This window comes from Haliotis asinina, chromosome 15 (assembly GCF_037392515.1).
Source record: "Haliotis asinina isolate JCU_RB_2024 chromosome 15, JCU_Hal_asi_v2, whole genome shotgun sequence".
Classification (NCBI taxonomy): Eukaryota; Metazoa; Mollusca; class Gastropoda; order Lepetellida; family Haliotidae; genus Haliotis; species Haliotis asinina.
The window spans coordinates 11182330-11200984 of NC_090294.1; the positions used below are offsets into that span (position 1 = coordinate 11182330).

The window sequence follows — 18655 nt, forward strand, 5'->3', positions numbered from 1 at the left end:
AATGTGTCCAATCAATACCGCGATAACACTCCGTCAATGAGAAAAGTAACATGGCCGCCGACGAAGTGAGTAAACCGAGACAGGTTTGGATTAATATTTTCGTCTAGACAATTGTTGTTTGACATATTCACACACATAGTTGAATCTGATTGTTTTCGTATATGTAAGTGAAGTGATATCACAAGCTTGATTCGATTTATGGTCACATCTCGAAATATACGCGACTCAAATCGACCAAATGCCAAAATTGAAAAGCCTAATGTAAATTCTTTCAGTCATCTAGGGTGAAAATGTCATGATTCATTAGAACGTGTGAACTTGCCAAATCTGTAATTCTGCAGTTTGATATAAGTGGTCATAATGTGAATTGATATCCTATTATCATCTTCCATGAAGGGGATCTTAATATGCCGGTAATGGTCTGAATGGATTATCATTACAACAGTACCAATTTACAGGTGGAATAAAGTATATCACATGTGAGATAAAGGTGTGGACATATCTCCACGCAGTGTGCACATAATCTACGATCTGTCGGTCATGGACACAATTATTTCATCTCGTTTAACATTTCAATGCCACGTGCATGGTCTGTGTCACTATCTTGAGACACATCCAGCTGGGCGGCAGTTGAAATACTTGTAGTATTTGTGACAAAAGCAGTTGACAGCTGATTGAAGTCTGTTAAGACGCACTACTGCCTTCTTCTATTCAGAAAAATGAAACTTTTTGTCTTCATTGGAACTCACAATGAAGACAATCTTTGCCAAAGATCACATCTTTCTGAAAAGTATTTTATCCATCTAGATTATTTCAAAGGTTTAGGGTTATGTTTTAGTTTAAGTGGTGAGTGTTTAGGGTTTAGGCTTAATATGAAAAAGAGGCCTAAACTCTTAGGCACAAAATGATTAAAAACATGTGGGTTATGGGTGGAAACTTTTCCCAAAATTCTCTCACATTCACTTGGTCTGTACTACACATTGTGATCTCTTTAAAGAAATATGCAGTGATCGCTTGTTATGCTTTCACAGACCAACATCACAGTGGAATTATTACTGTAAATTGTGCATGCTACATTCTAGCAAACTATTGCTGCTAGTACATTGACGATGTTGACAGAAAGTTTTCATCACACCCTGATCATGTAGACACTTTCATTTTATTGTATTGTATTGAAACTTTTCAGCCAAAACATTTATCTTGTTAATGGTAGGATCTGTTGACATTTAGTGATAACCGTGGTAACAGATTTTTGTGCTGAAGAACTATGGTTAACACAAGAGACCACTAGTTGTTTATTCTAACCATAGTTTGTTATAAGCATTTCATTTACAGCAAGATTGTAACAATTGTTCAATAGAACAGTTCATCATGTTCATAAAGCACAGTTCCTGTCTATGTTTAAATTAATAAAAGCACTTCTCTGAAATAATCAAAATCTTATGAAAGATTTATTTCTGCTTAAAATGTTGTAAATATTCTCTATAATGTTTCAGATGAATGCATGATTGTTCCTGAGAAATGAGAAAGTAATTAATGCATTTTGGATCTGGATACAGAGCAAAAAAATCTATTCATACACATTTTAAGTACCAGATTTTTAATGTTTTCTGTATATCAGTATTGGTACAACAGTTACACGAATCTTAGGTTTGTATGATATGTTTTTCAGGGTCACAAGATGGATAACCTATCACGTATTCCATCAGCGTCTTGTGCAAAGGTGTTTGTTCAGCGGGACTACCTTGATGGCACTGGAGTCAAGTTCCAGAACAAGTTTCCTCTGGAACTGGAGGGAAAGGTGAACATTCATCTTCTCTGAGTGACATTTTACTATTTTGAGACAATCAAACATTCATGCTTGATAACACTGCAAGAATCTGAATTGAGACATCACACTCTCAAAATAAATAAAGTTGTTATTCATAAAGTTTATTCAATAGTGAACACTCAGGATTCATTCCTGGAATTTTGCTGAATCTGTTTACTGTTGAATATGCACCTGTGTAGATTTGGGCCTTCTGCTGCCCTTGCTTTAAGATTGTGATCGTTCAGGGTGTAAGCGTGCTTTATTACACTATACATGGTTGTAGAGCAAACTATATTTCTTTTCTAAGATGCCAAATTTAATGCTCTCTTAATTCCGATTAATCTGATGCAGAAAACAAATGGCATCGGTGACGTAAAATATGAATTGTCACACAGGACTAAATGATGCGCTGTTCTATTGGCATGTGTGTCCCAATGTGTTTGTATGAAAACAAATGACAAACAGTTTGATGATGGTTTAGGTTTTGTTTAAATATCTTATGTTGCATATGTGATCAATGTAAACCATATGGGGCAAAATGAATGTTGCTTTTTCACTGTTGGACTGCAGGCTGTTGGACGTGATGGCAACTTACTTGCATCATGACACTGGTTACATTGTGACATAATGCAAAAGTATTAGATTATGAGGGGGCAGACTAGAATGGCACAGTGATGCCAAGGCATTGTGACATAATACAAAAGTATTTGATTATGAGGGGGCAGACTAAATGGCACAGTTATGCCAAGGCATTGTGACGTTATGCAAAATTTTCGATTATGAGGGGGCAGACTGAAATGGCACAGTGATGCCAAGGCATTGTGACATAATGCAAAAATTGCACAATATCGTCTGATGAAGTAATGTTGCCACCTTTTGATCTTTCTCCAAAGCATCTTTGAAGTGTAGTTAGAGCTGACTAACAGGATCGGATGACACATAGATTGATGCTCGTGTTGTTGATCACTGGATAGTCTGGTTCAGGCATGATTCTTTACACACCACTGTGATGTTGCTGGAATATAACTGACCACTTCATTTTACAACAAACAAATTACTAATTAGTTGTTGAATATGAAAATGATCATTAGGCCCACTGACCTAGTTCAAGTATGCTCCACATCCCAGTTGCATAGATTGATGCTCATAATATCAGTCACTGGATGATGTGGTCTAGACCCAATTATGTACAGACCACTATCATATAGCCAGAAGAGAATGGCAACAAACAAACAAACAACGGACAAACAAACTAAGCTACAATGTATGTGCTGCCAAACAATCTGTGACTTTTTCTTAGTAAATCCCTACTAAATGATACCAAACACGTTGCCAGTAGATGTTGTTGTTTATATATTTTCCCAACTTCCTTTTTTTCTGACATAATCTGTTTTGAAACTGATCCATAGTTTGTCAAGTCTTATGAAATCAACTGTCCAGGTTGACCGTGGCAGCTTTGAGCAGACCATCAACAGCTTGAACACAATGTATGCTGAGGCTGAAAGTCTTGGAGGAAGAACCTACTGTGAAAGCTGCTTTGCCTGTCTGACAGCGTATCTTGCATATCTCTGTATCGATACATATTATGAGAAGGTATGTACCATCTGCTTTATCCAACCTCCCATTTCTTTGTTGGCAGTTCAGTATCTGGATATTGAATTGTCTTGAACTTACAGAATGTTATGATGATAGGGATCAAAAGATGGAACCCAGCTTTTGATGCAACAGTGCCACATTACCAGTTCAGTATCTGGATGTTGAATTGTCTTGAACTTACAGCATGTTATGATGATAGGGATCTAAAGATGGAACCTAGCTTTTGATGCAACAGTGCCACATTACTAAAATACTGTGTACTCTGTCTAATTCGGTCTCTTTCTATCTCGGATTTCTCTGAAAATCGGTCTGAGATTACGGTTTCGAATTCAATATTATATATTATCATTAAATCATCTCTCTATTATCCGGACTCTCTCTATTTCGGATCTCGGACTGAAGTCTTGGCCTGACAGACTAACTTGCTATGAAATCAAACTCTATAATCCCGACTGAGTATCATTGATAGCCAGTCGGCCAGTTAGCAGTAAACTCGACCTGAAAGACTAACTTACTATGAAATCAAACACTATAAACTCGACCCGACAGACTAACTTGCTATGAAAACAAACCCCATAATCCCAACTGAGTATCATTGACAGCCAGTCACCCAAATTAGCAGTAAACTCGACCCGACAGACTAACTTGCTATGTAAACAAACCTTATAATCCCAACTGAGTATCATTGACTGCCAGTTAGCAGTAAACTCGCCCTGACAGACTAACTTACTATGAAAACAAACACTATCATCCCAACTGAGTATAACTGACAGCCACCCGTCCAATTAGCGGTACTCAGCGGCACTTACTTTGGTTATTGACAAATCACATTAACTCAGGATATTACTGAGATAATGATTTCAAGTAAGTGTCACTCTTGACACCTTTTAAAAGACTTCAAGTGTTGGACATGAACATCACATGCCTAAATTACGGACTGACCAATGAAACGTCATCGAACTGAGCTGTTGCTTGGCACAAAGATAAAGTTGTTTAAAGATTCCGAAACTCTTCCCAAACCCCTTCAGAAAGACTTGGTCGAAAAATACAAGATAAGTAAGCAAAATATGGTCATCAAACAAACCATGACAACCAGTTCTCAATCCTTGCTGACAGATGACTTTAAGTAGTATGTCAATGGGAAGAAATGAATTTTTTATCTGTGTTCCTGTTGTATTTGTGATATGTGTACATGTATCTGTCAAGGTAAGGGACGTAACTCCATTTTGTAATCCAATACTCTACTATCCGGACTTCTGTCAAATTCAGGCTTTCTTGACGGTCCAAAGGGAGTCCAAATTAGACAGAGTATAGTGTATATTAGATTTTAAAATATTTAGACTGAATCATGTCCTGATGGTTACTCGTAACAGTGGCACTTGCACTATGATGCTCTCTCTGTATTACCAGTTTGGAACACCAATCGCAGCAGAATTTACGCCAACAATGTAGAATGAGTCTGTCCTTTATATGTTTGAGTCTGTTAGCCCTAACTTGACTCACAGCATTTTGGGCAAGTTTAGTCTTACCATATGGTCAACATTTTGCCTAGGTCATGTACTGGTCTCAATGTTACAGATTCAGGATTTGGTCTAGTGTCTAAACTTGTAGGCTGTAGACATGGTAGAACAAATGAATGTTGACATACTTTGTATCAGTACATATCATTTTGTAAAGTTGTACAAGAGAAGCTCCATTTTTCTTCTGAAGGTGAAAGGAAATAATGCCATGAAAAGGATATTGTAAAGACTTGCTAAATTACTGTATTTTTCAGCGGCACATTCATAGAAGCTCCCTTAAGAAACTATGTCATACACTATTCCTACAGATGTAATGATTCTCAGATTTTGGTAGTGTTTAAGGTAATTCTGAAATTAAAGGCTACAGAAAACTCTGAAGCTGGCACTATTGAGTTCTCTCAGTACAGATGTTGATAATATGTATTGAAAAAACTGTCAGCTTTTAGGAAAAAACAGAATTCAGTTGTTAGTATTGTTTTTCACAAATATCTCCATGTACTATGTGTATGTTGATGGTTACTGATCCAAGGTTTTACATTTTTTTGTCTTTTTAACCAATCATTTTAATAATCAGATTACATGATCTAGAGTATGAGTTGTCAGGCTTCCATTTTTGAGGAAGTGTGGGTTAAATAGGTGATCGTGTGTGCTGGGAAATGAGTGTCTGACTTTGAATGTTTGGGTTCAAATTTCTAGTGTGTGTTTTGAAGTTATAGTATGCGTTTTTAATTAAGAAAGTGTAATCCCCAAATATGGTTCTTTACATTTACTGTGTTTGTTCATAACCACTTTTAGGGGTGGTTGGGTAGCCTAGTGGTTAAAACGTTCACTTGTCATGTCAACGATCCGGGTTTGATTCCCAACATGAGTACAGTGTCTGAAGCCCATTTCTGGTATTCTCTGCTGTGATATTGCAGTGAACTTAGACTCCTCCTCTTTGACAACTCCTCACTTTGACACTCATAACCACTTTCAACAGTTCATTCCTATTTCCTTAAAGATAATGACAGTTTTGTTCTGTTCCAGTGTCTGAAGAAAATCAAGCGTTATATTGAGACACAGAACGAGTCTGTGTACGTCCCAAGAGGGCTGATGCTGGTGGACCCAGTGGAGAGGGGACTGAGAGTTGTATCCTTATAGCTAACTGTTGTAGCAAGTTGATGTAGTGTAGTGTTGTAGTTTGTTAGTGCCCCAGTGTCTGGGGACGTGGGTGCTCACTTGTGTAATGCATCACATTTTCGTTTGTAGAGTTCTATGGCTTGAGCTGCCCGAAATCAGTGTTCAAATTCCAATTTCACCTAGTTATGTTTCTAGGCTTGTCACTTGATGCACTTGATCAGGAGTTTGCTCAAAGACATTACTCGCTCGCTCACTCACTCACTCACTCACTCACTTAATCACTCGCTCACTCGCGCACGCATGCACGCTCACAGTTCTAGCCTCTTATCATCCACTTTTTAAATCATTAACAGACTTTCTCTCTCAACTAAAGAGAACAAATATAGATTCATGTATCTTTTATGTAATGTTTTTCCTGTTATTTATTGTGATAGTATTACTTGTTTGTAGTCACGTGTGGCTAAAATATTGCTGATGTGACTTAGTCTTAACTCACTCACTCACATGTTTTTCCTAAAAGAATTTCTCTCAGTTTCATGTTCTGTGTGTAATAGAGGTGTGACGATACAGAAAATTCATGATACGATACATATCACAATATGTTGGAATGATGCGATATGATTCCATGTGCATCACAATATGCTGTCTTTAGTTATTTTCTTCAGATACGCATGTTTTGATATCAAGTAACAGTGTAATTTTGACATGACCGTCAAATTCTAGTGACAGTTAGCAATGATACGTATCACAATACAAAAAAAAATATCGATATATTTATCATCCGATAAAGTATCGTGATTATTGATGCTACAATATATCGTCACACCACTAGTGTCTAATATGTAATCTGTCACAAATGTCCTTAACTCAAGCACAGCTGGAGATCTGTGTCCTGAGTGAAAACAACCACCGATGATCTGACAGCAGACATATCCTTCATCTTTGACTTCACCCTCTACATCATCAACATCATCACTCTTCAGGTCTAGCTGTATCTCTGCTGTCTGTCCTCTGCCTGGATCAGACATCATCTGCAGACACACTGGAAATCCACCCACATGTCATAAGGGGGATCACTGTAACCCACAGTGCCACAACTGGGGCAGAGTTTTGTCCCTAAGCTGCCAGAATGTATTGGGTCCAGGTTGGAATCCTAACTTCACCATGACTTATCATTTGTTACCTCATGCCTGTGTTTATGGTTTTATCATAGTGATAAATATTTAAGACCTGATTAACAGCTGCCAACTCAATAAACTATCACATATTTCTCTGACTGGGAGGGGCGGTAACTCTCCTTTTCAGTGTATTCATGATATCATGTAATTAAATCGAAATATTGTTTCCTAAAGACCTGCTGTCAAGAGATAAGTCTAAGCAATAGATAGACACGGATCAAATTCTGAAGAAATCTCTGGTATTATGAATGTCGTCAGGTGTATGAAAAAGATGTATTTGTATGTATTTAATTGTGTATGAAAGTAACTAGTTCTCGAAAACATGTGGGACAGGAGCTACAGAGAACATACTGAAAAATGTGATGAAATGATTTAGCGCAAGAAATAACAGGTAACAATGGAAGAAATCCTCCTTAACCATGCTGATGTATCAGTTTAAGTCAAGAAATTATAAGTAACGACTTACAGCATGGTTGTATGACTGTTTGATGATTGATTGTGTTTACATATTTACTATATTAAAACACATAAGCATGGTAGGGTCAGTGATGAAAGATGTTTCAGGGTTTTAATTATAAATACTATTGTCTTTTAGTAGTCACAAAATAGAATACTTGGTCAGGTTGAAATATGTTGGGAGGAAACCGTGGTAACATTTATTATGGGGTCATCTCTTTTAACAGCTTTTATGCAAGGCCAGTGATCCTGGAATCATTTCATTAAACAATTTTGGCAGGAATATAAAAAAGGACTTTGTCATTTTGAGTTTATTCCCCATTTGTAAAAAATAATGTCATTAATTGTAAAGATTCGACCATAAATCAATTTCTTTTTTTGAAAAACTGGTTTCAACTAAACTGTTATATGCATTTTCTCTTAACGCATTCTCAAACAGAGGGCATCTTGTCTGTGTAGTAGCACCTGTTGACTTGAATCATATTAGCTTGGATCGTTTAAGTGCACAGCCTGGGTCTCCCTTAACTGTATGATGGAGATTTGCAGTATGTTTACATGAGAGTCGAGTGGTCTTCGTTGACCCATGCTTTGTGAAAGAGAGGACCTGAATGACTTGTCCATACATGTTCATCCCAGCTGCACAGAACAGTGATCATTATGTCAATCACTGTCTAGCCCAGGTTTAGTAAGTTATAGACGGACATCACAGAACTGAAATATTGCTGAGTAAGGTATCACACAACAAACCAACAATCAACTGAATTTAGACCAGTGTCTTTCTGACTGAGCATAGATTTAACAACACTGTACAACACTGGATGTTTCCGTTTGTTTCTTTATGCACAGGTGCCTGAGAATCAAGTATTTAGTCTCATGTTTCTTCATGGGCATATTACTAACCATGGTCACTTCGGATTCAGTTCTGTTTATGTAGAGCAATAGATATAACAATTCTGACTGTATGTTTCACAAGTTAAGCTGCACCATCAACCATCTCCATCATCTGCTACTTAGATGCAGTTGTGTTGTTCACTCTCCATACATTTCATATGCACATGAATCATGAATTGTCTAGAAGTGCCATGGATTGGAGAAGTTCCTATCGATACATCAACTAGAAAGTATAACAATGTATCAGTGGATATAATAATATTGTTTTCTGTTAAAAAATGAATTATGAGTATATAGACCCACAATTAATACCCCACATGGGTACAATGTGTGAGGCCCATTTTCTGGTGTCCCCCGCCGTGATATCGCTGGAATATTGCTAAAAGCGGCATAAAACCAAACTCACTCACAGTTAATAAATTTAATGTTCTATATGAACTAGGCTGATCTTTAAATGTTTCATATTAAATTGTTTTTTCTTTGTTTATGTTGATCAGGGAAATCATTTCTTTATAATGTTTCTGTCTTTGTGAATATTAATTTAAGATCTGTAATCATTAATTGGTATTGATACAGCATAAATATTACAATTATGTTGATATCATGATTACCAGTGAATCCCTGAGGTGAATCACTCATGTAGGTATGATATTGTAAAATGACATGTCAGTGCATTATTTTCAGTGTCACGTGACTCACTTCAATGAGGGACGGTGGGGTAGCTTAGTGGTTAAAGTTGTCGCTCGTCACGCTGTAGACAGGGTTCAATTCCGTCTGGGTACATTGTGTGAAGACCGTTTCTGGTTTCCTCTGCCATGAATATTATTAGAGTATTGCTAAAAGCGACAAAAAAACATTCACTCATTCACTCATTCATTCATTTCACTTAATTTTGTATTCTCACAAGAAACATCCATAGAAATAGAAAACCTTTCACATTTATACTTCGTTATTAAAAGGGATTGCAGTTTGACATACTGTTTGGTTTAAGACTTATAGTTAGTTGCTGAGATTTCATTAAGATTAAGTTGAAGTAAAGCCGCATGTGAGAAATGCCCAAGAAATTACCACTTTCTAGTGACATCTGACAAAGGTTCTAGTCATGCTGATCCCAGACTGTTGTTCTAGGATGATGTGCAAGGATAACAATAAAAGGGAGATAATCTCCATGCCAATTGTATTTTAAACAGGCTATGTCATTGTATCATATGCTGAGTCTATTATAGACACAATGAAATGAATAAAAATCTACATATACTGTTGAAATGTAGTCGGGATTGTAATCGGTGAACCGTCTCGTAAATTCATTTCAGTTAAATAGATACTGGTGTCCAATCCATCATTTCACAATACAAGATGTGTTACTTATCAAGTATGGCTGTATTTCAAGCTTGTATTACTGTCTTGCTGTGCTTGTGTTATTAAAGTCGCCATCCCTATCACAATATTCATATCTACATATTGAATGTATCATAACAATGTATTATGACATGTTAATGTTTATTGTGTATATGATATACATATATATATAGTGTTAACCATTAATGTTGTGATTATTGGTACAAGATTTGACAACGGTGTATTCAATTTCTTAACTGGTGCAAGATTTTCACTTGTCTTTGAGAAGCCACCGCGGACTGTCTCGCCATTAAATATCTCCATTCTGTAAAGAAAACTAACCAACTAACTAAATTTGTCACCATATTTTTTGAGTTGGATTGTAATCATTGTTTTAAAAAGATGTACACTGAAAGGGCACATGGGAGTAGAGACATTCTGGCAATGGTGATGTCACTTCCTGAACCAGTTGTTGGTTACAATGGCCTCTGGGTCCAAGATACGACAGTGTAGCCCGTTTCTGGTGCCCCACCATGATACTACTGGAATATTGGTAAAAGCAGTCTGAAACCACCCACTCACACCTAAATATAACATGTCAGAATGGAGATATCGTACACTTGATAGTTAAGGACGTTGAGTCGGATACTAATGTTGTCATTGAAAGTGAATATTAAAGCTTTACTTTATGCATATAAAATTACTAACAATCAGGGTACAAATATGAAAATTTTTTATCAAAGGATGCTTAGACATGACTACATATACTGCTTAACAGAAAGATGAATGGTTTCTAGAGAATTCTAAATCAAGTTAAGAGTCTGTATCAAGAGATGAGCTTGTGTTGTTGACAAAAATTGTAATTGTTTTTGCAATCTGTAAATCTCACTTCATTATCATGAGAATACCCCTTAAGAGTAACCGCTTGTAATTAAACTTTTGTACAAGTAATTTAATAATACTCAGGCTGGATGCTTTGGTTGAGTGGATCATTTTACCTGTCGGTTGTGCCTGACCAAGGCTAAAATTATGTACAGGCCACAGATAAAAGCTGTAATGGCAGTGATTGTAGCTTTAAACCACCAACAAGAAATTATTTTCTCCTCAAGGCCCTTTCTTATATCACTCCAGCTGTTCTGAAATGTCATGGCAGATAAATATTTGTAATTGATGGTCCCGCTTAGAATTATATGATGATATATCTCTTGTACCATTTGACAAAGATGGCACAGGTTTCAGTTGACTTTTACCAGAATATTAACATATTCCATTACATCCTTTAGTTAAAGTTTCAGAAATATGAACAAAAAACTGTAACATCAGTGTGACACATTAATGTGTATATGATTTGTAATTCAGTGATGTCATATACTGACATATACACTTTTCAAACTGTCTTCAAAATGTTTAGTTTTTCATATTTTATTTATTATCATTGGAGAACTGGAAGTATGTTCTGTAATTAGTTGAAGATTATGTACAAAGGTTAGCATTCCAGTAGATATATGTGTTGTTATTTTGTATATCAATTTTGTCAGTATTTTGAAATGGATTTTGTGTATATATCTTTGTAATCATAAGTGCTTTGACAAACTTGACAGTCCCATTGTAAATATCTTTTGCACTACTGTTGTCTGTTGAAGGTGGCAGCATCTCTTTTCTTCTCACCCAGTTCGTGATGGATGATGATTTGGTGTTAACACGAGTCTTAGCGACCTTCACACAGCAAACTAGAATTTGACAACACATGTTGCTAAAATTTTAAGAGTTGTCAAACTCGCGTTTTCACACATCAAACACATGTTGTCAAACTTCCGTGTCATGTGAGCACCATGTCTCTATCATTGCGGTCATGTGACTATTTCCTGACTGCTATTGGTTGTTTCTGACATCACAAGCTTGACAACCAGGAAAGTTTGATGGAAATGTTGGTGAGAATAGAGACCAATCCTATTTCCTAACAACAGTTTGACAACTCAGTTGGTGTTAGTGGCAAATTGGTGTTCCTCTTGGAACACTCACACTCTCAGACTCAAGTTTGACAGCAAACATCAGACTTTATTTTGTCATGTGAAGGCTGCTTTAGACTGACAGGTATAGATAATGCATGTTTTCAATTTTAGCGTACATTTTATTGAATGTAGTATCATTATGTGCAATTCTTTACTAGTTCTACCAGTGTTAGGACATTTTCATTTACGTCATTGAGAAATATATTCTGTGATGTCTTCCCACCAGTTGAACATGTTCTGATGCTACTAAAATACAGTCAAAGAGTTTTAATTCCGCCTTTCTTTATTTTGAAAGTTCTTTCAGTGGTGGCCTGATCTTTTGATAATTGCTATTTGAAAACCATGTATAGTCTTATTTTAAACAAGCCTATTACATTCAGGTGTTATGGTGTTTTATAGGTTTTTTTTTTTGTTTTCTTGTAAACATGGTTATTTTTCAAGATAACTTTGACACACAAACACTTGGTGAATACTTGATGCAGGTGTTTGTCTTTTGGACAAGGAAGAGTTATTTTTATCAGTGCCATAAATTGATATATTATGAAGAAATATAGTAGATTATATGGTCAGTGCTGCCCTGACAGTCCAGTTCTGAAAGGAAAATGCTCACTTAGGCGAATAAAGAGCTACCTTCGTTTTGATGAACTCAAAAGGTAACTGACTTTGCAATTATGAAGTGTAGATATCATCTGGGAGAGAGTTTTCAAAATCGTAAACATGACATACTTCTTTGGAAACAATGGAAGAATGCATTCTATATCACCTCCATCCTCAGTAATCTCCTAGGTATGTGTATTGATGTATCCCCTCTATATCCTGCATGCATCTATGGGTCGATAATTTTATTACCTCCCTTTGCTGGCTCCACATTCCACAGTAGCCATTTGGATAAGCTGCCATAGCAACTGAATTTGCATGTGTCAATGAACATAGTGGTCACAACCACAAAGGGTTTGTTCGCAGTGCCACTCAGATTTTGGGGGAAATCACTCAGACAAACTGACAGGTCCAAAACTTTAATAAATATATACCTGTTTTAGAGTACCTCTGCTTGATTTGTGTTGCCAGGTTTAATTGGGTAGATAATTTCAGAAGTGAAAGTGATTGGTAGCAGCAGACACCTGATTGGATAAAGAAACAGCAGAGGGAGGAAATAAGATCATCGTGCAGTAGACTTATCCAGATAAAATGTTACCATGAAAATCCTGCTGAGCAAATTTTATAACATCTTTGTGGAATGTAGATGAATACAGCCTTTGAAATTCATGCTAGTTTACTAGTCCAAGACAACTAGTGCACAGGACAAGTAGTACTCACTGACTAGCGTCATATATGAGGCTGTAATTCAGAACTAGTTCTCTATTCTTTGATCTGAATAAAAGTGACTGAAAGTGTAAATATAGAACCTTTTGTTTAGCGGTGAACTCAGAGGACATTTGAAAAACAATTGAGTTCTTAGGACTAGTGTTAAAATAATCAAATTTCTAAGACTATGAATGATCTGAAGAATGTACTATTTGTATTTAAGCATTGCTGTATTTATTGTGAGTAGTATACGTAGTTTTCCTGGGTTGTGTTTAGCCTCCGGAGACATGTATCTGTGTATTGATATCACTAAATCACCTGTCCTTGCTTTTATATTGTATATCACATTAAAAAAAAATAATTCAGTTGATACCATTGTGTGTTTCTGTTTTTGAGTACAGTTTCTGGTAGTGATTTTATTTAGGTAAAGTCACTGGAACTAGATACCAAATCAGTTTTTCAAGTAGGTATAATAGCTTTTGATTAAATAGTTCTATTCAGCTTGAAACAGGGTTTTTTAAGATAGTTTTGGTGTATAGTTGTTAAATGAAGGGACCAGAATATATGTGCTGATAATAGTCTGTACAATTAAGGCCACAATCACTCTTAACTGAAAAGTAGAATTTGCACAATTGCATTGGATTGTGGCATTTCTGTGTTAAGGCCCTGTCAGCTTTACCAACAGTTGTACCTACAATGAAAATACTGGAGTATTCATCTATCATTAGTGGATCATCAGTGATTGACTTTACAGAATTGGTTCCCTTTGTGTGCCCGAAACATGGCACTGGGTTCGAATCTCAGTTTGCCAGTTGTGTTTCAATGTTTGTTGACACCAGTGTCATGAAAGTCTGAGGCCTGCATCCTTTCACAGACTCCATTCTTGTCAAAGTATTTGAATGCCCCAAAGTCTAGATTCTTCAAGCTGACAACTACTTTGACTCCATGAGGTGACTTGGAAGAGAACTACTACATGTAACCTATATTAGTTGCTCTCAGTCATTTCTATAAAACCAGTGAAATTTCTATTGACATGTAACCACATGTAGAATGTTGTGTTTTAATGCACACAGATATGGAAGAGATATTCAAACAGTTTGTAATATACATGTTGTGGCCTCAGGAACAAAGTCTTGTTTCCAGAGAGAAACCCATTAACTTTTAACAATTCATGTGATTTTCAAATTCAACCTGCACTAAAAATTGTCTGCTTTTTTAATGAACTATGCTGATTTTGATTTCTGTATTTATGTCAATAAAGTATGAAGTATTTATTTCTTGATTATTTGGCTTACCAAATCTCGTTTATTGATTAATATATTTGTCCAAGTAGCTTGCAAATACTCTTTAAGCAGTGCTGTAATTTCTCTGTGCCTTTGTGGTCCACTAATGAGCGTCTACAGGAGTCAGTTTGAATTCCCAGTTGTTTGTTCAAAAATCTGTTCCCCCAGCAGAAAGTGGGTACCCAGTGAGATGAGTCATGTGACCATAGCCTTCTGTCACTTAACAAGCAGCATGGGTTAGAGGGGTAGTGAATGAGTGAGTTAAAGTTTAACGTCACATCGGCAATATGGGAATAATGATGTCCAGAGGAGGTAGGGGTGTGTGCTTGGGTGCGCGCCCCCTTTTGTCCTGAAGGTTTGTTAAATGACCATTGAAACTCACCTGAAAACGAACCATGCACACAAGTCAAACAACAACGGCTTGATGTGGAGGTTATGGTGTGGAGTTTGGCACCATATAAAACTATGTACGATATATACAGGTAATTACACAGTTGGAGTAAAAAAGGAAAAGAAGATCAAGGAGAAGGCTGTGGAGAAGTAATGGGGTTTTAGAAGGGACTTGAAAGAATTCAGTGATTCTGTACATTTGATGTCAGCTGGCAGCGAATACCAAAGCAATGCTGCCATGTAGGCAAAGGTCATCTGACCACAGGACACAAGTCTGACTTTTGGGACTGTACGTGCTGATTCCCGGATTTTAGACATCTTACAGAGGTGTACAGTGTAAGAAGTTCAAATAGATACTCAGGAGCGTGACTGTGGAGATATTTATATACAAGGCACAGGATTAAAGTTCACACTTTACTTCACACGGAGCCGACGTAGGAAGATGAGAGATGAAGTGATGTGATTACGCTTAGATTTTAGACATACAATACGGGCAGCAGCAGTTTGAATTGTTTGGAGTTTGTGTACTTGTATCGATTTCAATCCAGCAAGGAGACTGTTACAATAGGGAAGTCTAGAAAGCACAAGAGACTGTAAGGGCACCGTCTGTGGTGATGTATCGGCGGATTGAGCTAACGATTTCGAGATGGTGATGGCATAGGTGGTTAATTTGGGCATCGAGTGCGCGATTAGAGTCTTATAGCAAAATATCAAGGTTGAATGACAGAGGATGCTACTTTGATACCAGAGACTGATTCTCCCAGCAGATGCCTATGGCTTGAAGTCGTATTCAAATGGAATGTTTTACAACCCCTTGCAGACACCATGCTCTTTAGGTCACAAATAGTGAAATACCTGACAACTTGCCTAATTAGTCATTGCCCAAAGTCAGTGAAGCCTTGATTATCTCTTCAGTTCAGATTCTGTCAGTGTCTCACGGTACGTATTCCATTACATCTACGTCGGCATACACTGGCGCTAGTACTCAGGTTCCAGCGCACAAAGGGAGTAGGGGTAGCCTAGTGTTGTGACATGGATACAATGAGTGAAGTCCATTTCGTGTGTCCCCGCTCGCGCACTCCAGTGCATAAATGTCTCCTGCATAAAGAATTGTGCATGTCATTCCTTTGAATGTTCGCCTGATTGCTCAGACGTGCACTGCATGGCAGTGGATCGTGTATTAATTGTTAAGGTCTGAATGTGAGACAGTAGATCTTTTATTTAAAGTTACATTCTGAGCATATGAGAACGCAGGTCTTGCGTTTACAGGTAAATCCTGAGCATATGAGACCGCGGGGCTCGTATTCAAGGTTCTGTTCTGAGCATATGAGAAAGTGGGTCTTGTATTTAAAGGAACGCTCTGAGCATATTATACAATGGGTCATGTTTGTAAAGATATGAAACTGAGTATACAACCAATATCTTATTTATTTCGTGGACGGGTAGAATAGGCCTTCAGCAACCCATGCTTGTCATGAAAGGCGACTATGCTTGTCGTAAGAAGCGACTAACGGGATTGGGTGGTCACTCGCTGACTTGATTGGCACAGGTCATCGGTTCCCAATTGTGCAGATCGATGTTCATGTTGTTGATCACTGGATTGTCTGGTCCAGACTTGATTATTTACAGACCGCCTTGATATAGCTGGAATATTGCTAAGCGTGGCGAAAAACTAAACTCACATATTACGTGGACACATTGACCCTCAAGGAATAATTAGTGGTAAATCTAAACGCAAAATGAAAAAAAAAAAGTTTATTCCAAGAAACAAACATAATAAAAAGTCAACCCAGTGTTACTGACGACTGTGGTCCCATGAAATTACCATGCGCGACCATTTTCAAACTTCTGACATAAGTATCAATAACTGAGGTAAGGGAAAGACCCTCCAACTGGTTTTGGTTTGGTTTTGCATCACATTTAGCCTGATTTTCCAACACAGTATGTTTATCTCCAAACCTTTCATGCTTTCTATTATGGACATACAACTCAACTCAAGTCTCATCTCTTTACTAATGTTAAATATATTTTATATGAGGGTTATAATTAATGATGGATGATGTGTAAATTATTTATACAGCCCCAAGTATGTTTAAATGACTTAAAACTGCATTAAAATTTGACATTTGTAAGGAAAACATACTGCAATTTCAGAAATGTGACAGCAGGCTCAGAATGGTCACGTACACGCACATGCACACGCACACGCACACTCACACCACCACGCACACGCACACCGCCACGCACACGCACACTCACACCACCACGCACACGCACACTCACACCACCACGCACACGCACACTCACACCACCACGCACACGCACACCGCCACGCACACGCACACTCACACCACCACGCACACGCACACGCACACGCACACTCACACCGCCACGCACACGCACACCGCCACGCACACACATACAGACACACTTGAACGCTTCCACGTGAACGTCGGTATATTTCACGTTACCACATCTTTTAAGGGTCAGGTCAATCTAGTCGCTACGTCTCTGTGGCTGCGGTAAATTATCAATTCATGGCGTTTACCACACAACGTACTAAATCAAGCCTGTCTCATTGGAATCAGCCTTGTTAAGATGATTGAAAAGTGAAATTGAAAACTTCGATTGTCTTTCTCGGATGACTGATTAAACACAACCGGGAACAACGAAAATAACCTTTGTGTGCAGAACACATTCACAGAGCTGTTTTTCGCATACAATCTCATAGTTATTTTTCTTTTGTACATGACTATAAATCTATAATACTGTGGCGATAACAAATATAATTGCAAAGAAACCGTTTACAGAGCGAGTGTGAGAAAGTGAGCGAGTGTGTTTTGGCTTTTGTTTTACGCCGCTTTCGCAAAATTCCAACTATCACATGGCGGGGAAACGAGAAAAGGGCGTCACATACTGTACTCATGTGGGGAATCGAACCCGGGCCTAGCTTGACGAGAGAATGCAGCTGCAAGGCTAACCACTGGGCTACCCCACCGCCAAGTGGACAATATGAAAACACGCTCCTACTTAAGGAGTGTTCGTAGAATTGTCAAGTAAACTTTAAGTCGTACTAATACGAAAGTCAGCCTATGTGACCGGCAAAAATCCATTTTAATAACAAATCTTTGATTACAGACGGAATGGGTTCACGGGATTGCATGATTCCGGCATTATCATATGTTCATAAACAATAAAAATGGAATGGTAATAGGTGTTAGTAAAACGGTAAATGTATCTTTCCTCGGCGGTAGCACCCACCCCTAACACATGCACAGGTAAGGGAAAAAGTGAGTTTAGTTTTACGCCATTTTTAGAAATATTCCAGAAATAAACTTCACACATTGTACACATGTAGGAATCGAACCCGTGTTTTGAGCGTGATGAGCGGATTCTTTAGCCATTAGGCTACCACAGCCCTCCTAGCCATAATAAACCTTTTGTCAATAGTAGTGATACCACCATGGCTACAGACACGCGCAAGGGCGCGTCAACATCCGTTTAATAAATGTACCGAAGGACTTAGGTGAAGGTGCCGGTATAAAAGATTCTCACGCTCAGAACATTTGCTTGCATTTACCAATGTTCTGGAACACTGCTCGACTGACTCAAATTAAAAACGTTGAGGATCCAATTAAGGGAGCGAAAACACCGAAGTGTAACGACTGAAGAAGTCAGATTGGTTATCATAGAAACGTTGTGTATAGATTATGAAGTTTTAAAGCCAGTACATCCTAGGATAAGGCTAGAAGACATG

The 18655-nt window shown here is 37.7% G+C and overlaps 1 protein-coding gene across 2 annotated transcripts; it reads left to right on the forward strand.

The window, feature by feature from the left end:
- The first annotated feature begins 26 nt into the window (after positions 1–26).
- LOC137265722 (golgin subfamily A member 7-like) lies at positions 27–12191 on the forward strand. 2 transcript variants are annotated; one of them, XM_067801164.1, is made up of 5 exons: positions 27–65; positions 1673–1801; positions 3251–3403; positions 5953–6054; positions 6923–7055. In XM_067801164.1, the coding sequence occupies exons 1-5, from the start codon at positions 51–53 to the stop codon at positions 6959–6961; spliced, it is 438 nt and encodes a 145-aa protein (XP_067657265.1). In that variant the 5' UTR covers positions 27–50; the 3' UTR covers positions 6962–7055. The 2 variants fall into 2 exon arrangements, with proteins under 2 accessions (XP_067657265.1, XP_067657264.1); XM_067801163.1 differs by having other exon boundaries at positions 45–83; positions 6923–12191.
- Positions 12192–18655: the final 6464 nt, after the last annotated feature.

Coding starts and splice junctions, on each gene's coding strand:
- LOC137265722 (XM_067801163.1), top strand. CDS start 51: ATGGCCGCCGACGAAGTGAGTAAACCGAGACAG. Junction 84..1,672: donor AAGTGAGTAAACCGAGACAG/GTTTGGATTAAT, acceptor TATGTTTTTCAG/GGTCACAAGATGGATAACCT. Junction 3,404..5,952: donor TCGATACATATTATGAGAAG/GTATGTACCATC, acceptor GTTCTGTTCCAG/TGTCTGAAGAAAATCAAGCG.